General features: G+C 33.4%; 1 protein-coding gene and 1 long non-coding RNA gene across 2 annotated transcripts; one reads left to right on the plus strand and one right to left on the minus strand.

Moving 5' to 3' along the window:
- The first annotated feature begins 1,036 nt into the window (after positions 1-1,036).
- On the plus strand, positions 1,037-2,636 carry LOC141702104 (uncharacterized). The gene is made up of 4 exons (XR_012567015.1): positions 1,037-1,297; positions 1,912-2,008; positions 2,086-2,152; positions 2,320-2,636. It is a non-coding gene; the product is annotated as an uncharacterized LOC141702104 (long non-coding RNA).
- Positions 2,637-3,447: 811 nt separating this feature from the next.
- Positions 3,448-4,969, minus strand: LOC141702103 (uncharacterized). The gene is made up of 5 exons (XM_074505792.1): positions 4,718-4,969; positions 4,426-4,613; positions 4,037-4,343; positions 3,741-3,937; positions 3,448-3,602 (listed from the first exon to the last, which is right to left on the minus strand). The coding sequence occupies exons 1-5, from the start codon at positions 4,819-4,821 to the stop codon at positions 3,448-3,450; spliced, it is 951 nt and encodes a 316-aa protein (XP_074361893.1). The 5' UTR covers positions 4,822-4,969.
- Positions 4,970-8,872: the final 3,903 nt, after the last annotated feature.

Below are 8,872 nucleotides of genomic sequence, written 5' to 3' on the forward strand. Positions count from 1 at the left end.
CCGGATTCGGTTGTAAAGTTTCATGTACACGTATGTGGTAAATGGTTTTCTTTGTAAGTTGCAAGTGTAAAGTTTAGATTTCGATAGACACTGGTGTAGTTGTTCACATGTAAGTCTCATGTGAAGTATGTCATGACCTCAGTTATCGCACATATACACATTTATCTTCCCTTTCACTAAGTCGGGGTTATTCACGAAAACAGGTACCCTATTTTCCAAAATAACAATATGGCTACGAAAATTTTACTTTGTTCAGACCCCGCTCTAAACGGGACCCCGCTCTAAACAAAGTATACTAAGTATATTTGGTTTGATTTACGGGACCCCGCTCTAAACAAAGTATACTAAGTATATTTGGTTTGATTTACCCTTGACCTAAACATATAACACTAATTCCTGAGTAGAAAACGGAAAGAGAAGTTTTCATCATATGCACCAGTACTAGTGGCGTAACTACTAATACACCTCACTTAAGGCGCGACTTTATATAGAATAAGAGGATAATGTGATTATAAGCCGGGGTACTAGATGAATAAGCGTAATATAATGATACGCACTTGTCTCATACACATCATCTAGGTATTTGATCACTGCTACCGCTCACAGATATTTCTCTTGTTCAGTCAAATAATGAGCATTAAATGCTTTTACTCTTTTATTTTTAGATATTTCTTAGTATATTTTACCGATCGAATCGACATTTCACTACTTAATATAATTTCTGACGATTTTTAACCGTTTCTTATAAAAAAAACATGTTTAATATTGGATCAAAAATCTTTTAATTCATTTTTTTATAATAAAGTCTATTAATTACGGCACAATCTATCAATTAATCACCAACTTTGGGGAATATAATTTAAAGTGATATGTATAAATACATTGGCTCCGGAAACACACCACCACCTAATACCTATCGCTCTCAAAAGCTCTCAAAAAATTCAAACACCTTCCTCCAAGAATGGAAAATAATAAGTTCTTTGTTTTGTTTAACCCCAAGGCCAAAATCACCACCTCCCCCCACCTGCCATGCCACCAAAACCTTACCGAGATGAAATCTTCAACACAACCTTCCGTCCAACCTAAGAAAAAAATAGGCGCCAACAAACGATCCCAGATGGGGATTACGAAAACCAAATCATAGACTATACATTACTGATTTTAGACACACACACACACACAGTTTCTTTACTCTTTGTTCTTCTGTTGATTACTCATTTACTCTGTTTTTCTGTCCTTCATTGCAGATGTAAGTCAAAACTGGTCCAACATCGTCGCAGCTTCTCCGGGTTTTTTGGTGCGTTTCTTAATTTTACATCATTCTTGTTTTCTTTATTTTACAGCATTCTGGTTTTCTTTATTTTGCATCATTCTTGTTTTCTTTATTTTGAAGTTCTTGCGTCTTGCTTTACATTCTTGAAACTCAACTGTAGGAGTAAGTAATTAGTGGGTAAGCGTATATATGTGTAATGTGTGTGAGAATATCGAGTAATCTTTAATCTTTAATTCGTGTATTTGGCTTTTCTCAGCATATATGTGCGTGGAAATATTGAGTAATCTTTAATACTGATGAATATCTGGCTTTAAATGTAATCTGGTTTAGTAGTTTATGTTTATAGTTCAATTGTTATTTTTACTGTGTGTTAAAGACAAGATTGTGTGTTAAAGACAAGATCTTGTTTTTTGACTTCAGGGGTTTAGCCCACTTTTGTGGTTTTAATGATGTGTTACAGTCCGTGGTGAAAGTGGACATTGAACAGTTTGCAAGAACTGTGGCACTTTAGGTTTTATATTCCTTAGTGAAAGATGATTTGGGGTTGTTTTTTTGCACTTGTTTTGATTAGGTTATCTTAATTTTTATTCATTTATTCCATCTTAATTTTATTTGTAAACTCTCATGTGAGGTAACAGATCATACCTCGTGATCGTGTCTTGACTTGTACGAAGCGTCTTCAAACATTAATCTCTCCCAACTCAAGTATAGATGTCTGTGCTGCTATTACTGCAGGTAGCATTTTCCCTTACTACCTTATATATTAAATTTAAATTTTCACTTGAATTCACAACAAAGTTTGTATTTTACAGAAACTTATTATGAATGACCACAAGTTATCTGAATATGAAGTCCATCAAGTGTCATCTCATAATAGTAGTAAGTCTCTACCTCCGCCAATGTCATGTCCTCATTTCTTGTAGATCTTTCTGAGTTTCTGACTAGCCTAAGTTAACAATGTGGCTTTTCAAATTTTTTGATACATTCGTTTCTTTTTAATTTGATTTTTCTGAGTTTCTGACTAGCCTAAGTGTTAACCATCTTAGGAAGGTATAGAGTTTTAAAGAAATGAAGGGGACAGCTTTTAAGAAGTCATTTCCAACAATGTGTCACCATTTAAGTAGAATTGAAGCCATCAGGGCCCGGACTTTTGTTGACTGCTAGACCTTTTACCGCTTTGAACAACTCTTCCGATGTGAAATCGACATCTAGATTGGAAACTTGAACTTCAGTAAGGGTTAGGGAAGGCAGAGTAATGTCTAAAGGGAAAGATGACGAAAGCAATTTTTTTGTTGAGCCCTCGCATGTTGCACCAACAAAAATTCACATTAAGTAATGATTTTTTGAATCTAAAGTTTTACACCAATATACTCATATGCCCATGTGATTTTAAAGTATTTCTTTTTATCTCTGAAGTACTGAAAACGTATCTTTTAAATTTTGGACCGCCCGGTTTGTAAAGGTTTATTTCTGCGGTCCTTCGTTTTTTTTCCCGATCGAAGATTTAAAAGGTACATTTTCAGTATTTTAGAAAAAAAACACTTTAAAACCACCGGGACAAATGAGTATATTGTACAAATCTCGAAATTCAAAATGCCATTAAGTCTTAAAAATATGTAGTGGAGAGGAGTTTAGCCCACGTATATTGTTGCGCACAGAGCAGATGCTCCTGCTGCAAGTATTCTTACAGTTACTTTGTATTGATATCATTTTTACTTTCTTAGTTCTTCTTACAAGGAAGTTTCGAAGATACTGTTTGATAATGCCATTGCAAAAATGCACGAGCCCAAATATATGATTTTTCGTTTTCAAAAAACACACATAAAAGGAATGAACGGAAAAGAAGGGGGCAGTTAGTTACAGTGGCAACTGACAATTATTCTGCAGACAAGATATACAAGTGAGATAATTTAACAAATATGACATTGTGCTCTGCATATTATGTAGTAATCATGAGCTGCTGAGCTCAATCATTGTGCAGGAGCTGCTAAGTTGCATAAAATCGCCAATAAAATAAAAGATTGCCAGTAAAATAAAGCATGTGAATAGACTTTGTCGTGCACTATAAGTTTGATGAACATTTGACAGACATACCATCTGTATAAATATATAGATATATCTCATCTACAATCAGTAATCTGTTACCACAATTCTGCATCCAAAATCTAAATAAATTAAATTTCTCTGTCATAATATATATGATGAATCTCTACTCCAATAGTCAAGGCATCGTTTAGCAAGAAGCTTTTGGAAGTGTCATGCAGCTCTGTCAAGTCCATGAATTTTTTATTCACTTTGCAGGTTGTTGCTCCACTGAAAACTCCCCAACCTGCAACAGTTGGCATATAAACTAATATCAGCAACAGACTATAAACATGTTTAATAGAATTGTGTTTACTCAAGTTGGTTGTATATACAAACATAATGAACTATACTTTTGGCTTGAAATGAAAATTACATCACTCACATGCTTTTCCAAAGTTGGTGTTTACATCCGAGACACCAAACTGATCATGCACGACAAGTCCGAACATTGCATACAACTTCTGATGATAATAAGACCTTTTAAGCCATTTATCCAAACGAAACAAGCTACTTGTATCCGCTAGTTCCACGCCAACTGCTAAGTACTTTTTATCCCATCTGGGATGAAGTAGCAGTCTCCTAGACACATTAAAAAGTAAAATTTACACTAACTATCAGAAATCTGTTACAGAACATTAATTACCGCATTGTTAGGAAGAAAAAAGACTTATATAATACCATTTTCTTTCTCCGGCCATGAATGAATTGGAGTAGTAAACTTTGTTCTTCCTCTTGCTAAAGTTGTCAATCTTCCAAATATGAGCTCTCATTATACAATAGTCATTCTTTGGCATTTGAACATTTGACAGACACACTGCCTTGCTAGTCATGTTCTTTATAACAAAAAGTTCTACCCCAAATATGCACGAGTCATTTACCAAGTACCGGCTAGTTGAGGCATTACAAAATTCATGTACCGGCATCATATTCAGAATCCCATGTGCACGCTTTAGCTTGTGAAATTTCTTCGTTTGCACGGTAGCATCTGTAATATATTAGTAAATGCTGTGAAATTATAGTATATATGAGATGAAGTGACAGACAAAAAGTAATTGGCGGGAAAGTACCTTCAAATACGTTGAAATTCTTCTGGATTTGGTCATACACAAAGAACTTGAAATTAACATCAATCGCTAATCCATTTTCTAGAACATCTGGCTCAGCAAAAACCAAGTATACTGATATGTAACTGCCCTCTCCCCCTGTTCTACCTTCACCGGAATTCTTATTACAATTAAAGTGTACAGATAACCTCCTGAAACATTACTTACTAGCTGTTAACCGGAGAATTTAATATTTAAATCACAGGGGTAACATTACATAAAAGCTACTTGTATATACAGGATTACAGATAATTACCATTTGTATCCACCAGCTTCAAAAGAGTTGGATAGGTAGTTCTCCATTGCTTTGGACACGAGAGAGAAGTTTTCAATCTTTAACATGAAATCTGTTGGAGCCATGCGTCTAGCTGTTCTTGTCACTTCTTCTAAATCATAATACAATTAGTTTGTTTAAGTACTAAATTATGAAACATATAAGCCAATTTTAAAATTTTCAATTACTAGAATACACAGATTCAGTCGACAAATAAAACCTAAATACAATCATTACCGCCAGACGAATAGTTTGATTCTTGAATAGGAGAACATCTATCGATTTCGCTTGACAGCGTCATCTTGATCCCACCAATATACCGAGAGATGATAGGGGAGATTCAATCCATGCATAATGTGTAACTTCAAATTGGAGAACGGGAGAACCACATTCAAAAGAAGCAAGAATGCTAGAAAGATGCACATATTGAATTTTAGTTAACATATTTGACAATATTATACGCATACTAAATTTTTTTTGGACTTTAGAGTTGAGATTTTACTATTCGGTCAAGATATAATATAAACACAAACTAAAGGTCGACTTATTTCAAATATATTTTCCAAGAATCTGATTATTTAAATTTATTAGTATTTAGCAAAGTATTTTACGAACTACATTAATTAAAGTATATATGAGCATAACTATTTTCCAAATTTGTTTTAATTTAAACACTTATAGTTATTTTGTTTAAAGACATTTTTACTGGCGTCATATAAAATCTATTTTAAGAGTTTAATTCGTTAAAATTATATTATAACTAAAACATTTATAATACTTAAAGATATTTCTATGAAAACTAAAGAAAAAATAAAAAATCAAAATCATCCACCAATACTCTCTCAATGAGAGTCGACCCCCAAACCCTAGTTAGCCGCCTCAAAAATATTTAGATCTACTCCTTCTTCATTAATTAAGCCCTCTTCCTTTTTCCAAAATCACTTCCATGTTCTTCTCCCTCATCTAATAATCAGTTTTTTATTTTTTTTAAATAATCATCCTTATTTTGTAAGGATTACTATCGTACCCAACCTTTTTGGGTCTTTTGTTTGTCCTCCTTTTGGAGTGGTTGTTTGTCCTCCTTTTTGAGTGCTCCGTATGTTTTTGATATTTTGACTTGTTGGTTTGTATCGTTGAGAATGATTCAATTGGTGTTTCAGGGAATCTTGAAAGTTCGCATCGAGTCTGAATCGTTGGTGAAATTGCAAAAACTCACCTTTCACAACGGAAGATTGTTCTACAAGGGCATCTGTACCTCCAATCACTTCTAAACATTGGATTACAACTGGAATTAATTGTGTGAAGGTCAATTGTGATGCTAGTGATTTTGGAGATAGTGTATGATGGATTTCTTGGGAAACTATTGTAATCTTTTTCAGTTTAAATAATATTTATATTATGTATGTTAAGCGATCTGGAAACAAAACGGTTATTCATTTAGCTCGTTTATTTGTTTGTCAACCTGATCGCAGTTTTGGGGTTTGTCCAAACTGCATTAAGTCTTTTTGACAAAATGCATAATATTTTGGCAAAAAAATAATAATAATAATAAAAATAAAAAAATATCATACTTCTAAAAGAACTTAAAAAGTTAAAATAAAATGATGGAAACAGAAAAGGAGCGGGAAAGGTATGGTAAAATTCGAATTCTATTCTGAATTTGCTAGGTATGTAGATTATTAGATGGCTGAGCCCTAAACCCTAGCTAATTTATACACGTAACAGGTCAGGTGCATATGATTTGGTACATATACAACTACTTGAGCTTATATTCTATACTAGATGAGAAGTTAGACTCTGATTTATAATAAAAGATTCGTTCATCTCTTCTTCCCAAATCCTCTTCCTTTGCCTTCTTCGAGCAGATTCTATTTAGGTTTCTGGTGATACCTGGTTTTTTTATCGTTAAACTCGTGCACACCCCATGAGTCGCACCTTTGACCTCTGTTAGAAAAGCTAAGAACCACTGCAACAACCCTTGGTCAACACTAGTGTCTCGCGATACCGGTCAATTTATATTGTACTTTTTGGTAAACTTCATATTTTCAGAAGATATTTTATAATTGGTTTGTGTGTACAAATATTCTTCTGTTGTGATCCTTTTATTGGTTTAAAATTCATCATACTTTCAGTTTTATGACTCGGTATATTGGTGGGATCAAGATGACGCTGTCAAGCGAAATCGATAGATGTTCTCCTATTCAAGAATCAAACTATTCGTCTGGCGGTAATGATTGTATTTAGGTTTTATTTGTCGACTGAATCTGTGTATTCTAGTAATTGAAAATTTTAAAATTGGCTTATATGTTTCATAATTTAGTACTTAAACAAACTAATTGTATTATGATTTAGAAGAAGTGACAAGAACAGCTAGACGCATGGCTCCAACAGATTTCATGTTAAAGATTGAAAACTTCTCTCTCGTGTCCAAAGCAATGGAGAACTACCTATCCAACTCTTTTGAAGCTGGTGGATACAAATGGTAATTATCTGTAATCCTGTATATACAAGTAGCTTTTATGTAATGTTACCCCTGTGATTTAAATATTAAATTCTCCGGTTAACAGCTAGTAAGTAATGTTTCAGGAGGTTATCTGTACACTTTAATTGTAATAAGAATTCCGGTGAAGGTAGAACAGGGGGAGAGGGCAGTTACATATCAGTATACTTGGTTTTTGCTGAGACACTAGTGTTGACCAAGGGTTGGTGCAGTGGTTCTTAGCTTTTCTAACAGAGGTCAAAGGTGCGACTCATGGGGTGTGCACGAGTTTAACGATAAAAAAACCAGGTATCACCAGAAACCTAAATAGAATCTGCTCGAAGAAGGCAAAGGAAGAGGATTTGGGAAGAAGAGATGAACGAATCTTTTATTATAAATCAGAGTCTAACTTCACATCTAGTATAGAATATAAGCTCAAGTAGTTGTATATGTACCAAATCATATGCACCTGACCTGTTACGTGTATAAATTAGCTAGGGTTTAGGGCTCAGCCATCTAATAATCTACATACCTAGCAAATTCAGAATAGAATTCGAATTTTACCATACCTTTCCCGCTCCTTTTCTGTTTCCATCATTTTATTTTAACTTTTTAAGTTCTTTTAGAAGTATGATATTTTTTTATTTTTATTATTATTATTATTTTTTTGCCAAAATATTATGCATTTTGTCAAAAAGACTTAATGCAGTTTGGACAAACCCCAAAACTGCGATCAGGTTGACAAACAAATAAACGAGCTAAATGAATAACCGTTTTGTTTCCAGATCGCTTAACATACATAATATAAATATTATTTAAACTGAAAAAGATTACAATAGTTTCCCAAGAAATCCATCATACACTATCTCCAAAATCACTAGCATCACAATTGACCTTCACACAATTAATTCCAGTCGTAATCCAATATTTAGAAGTGATTGGAGGTACAGATGCCCTCGTAGAACAATCTTCCGTTGTGAAAGGTGAGTTTTTGCAATTTCACCAACGATTCAGACTCGATGCGAGCTTTCAAGATTCCCTGAAACACCAATTGAATCATTCTCAACGATACAAACCAACAAGTCAAAATATCAAAAACATACGGAGCACTCAAAAAGGAGGACAAACAACCACTCCAAAAGGAGGACAAACAAAAGACCCAAAAAGGTTGGGTACGATAGTAATCCTTACAAAATAAGGATGATTATTTAAAAAAAAATAAAAAACTGATTATTAGATGAGGGAGAAGAACATGGAAGTGATTTTGGAAAAAGGAAGAGGGCTTAATTAATGAAGAAGGAGTAGATCTAAATATTTTTGAGGCGGCTAACTAGGGTTTGGGGGTCGACTCTCATTGAGAGAGTATTGGTGGATGATTTTGATTTTTTATTTTTTCTTTAGTTTTCATAGAAATATCTTTAAGTATTATAAATGTTTTAGTTATAATATAATTTTAACGAATTAAACTCTTAAAATAGATTTTATATGACGCCAGTAAAAATGTCTTTAAACAAAATAACTATAAGTGTTTAAATTAAAACAAATTTGGAAAATAGTTATGCTCATATATACTTTAATTAATATAGTTCGTAAAATACTTTGCTAAATACTAATAAATTTAAATAATCAGATTCTTGGAAAATATATTTGAAATAAGT

The sequence above is a fragment of the Apium graveolens genome, unplaced genomic scaffold (assembly GCF_009905375.1).
Source record: "Apium graveolens cultivar Ventura unplaced genomic scaffold, ASM990537v1 ctg4659, whole genome shotgun sequence".
In the NCBI taxonomy this organism is placed as follows: Eukaryota; Viridiplantae; Streptophyta; class Magnoliopsida; order Apiales; family Apiaceae; genus Apium; species Apium graveolens.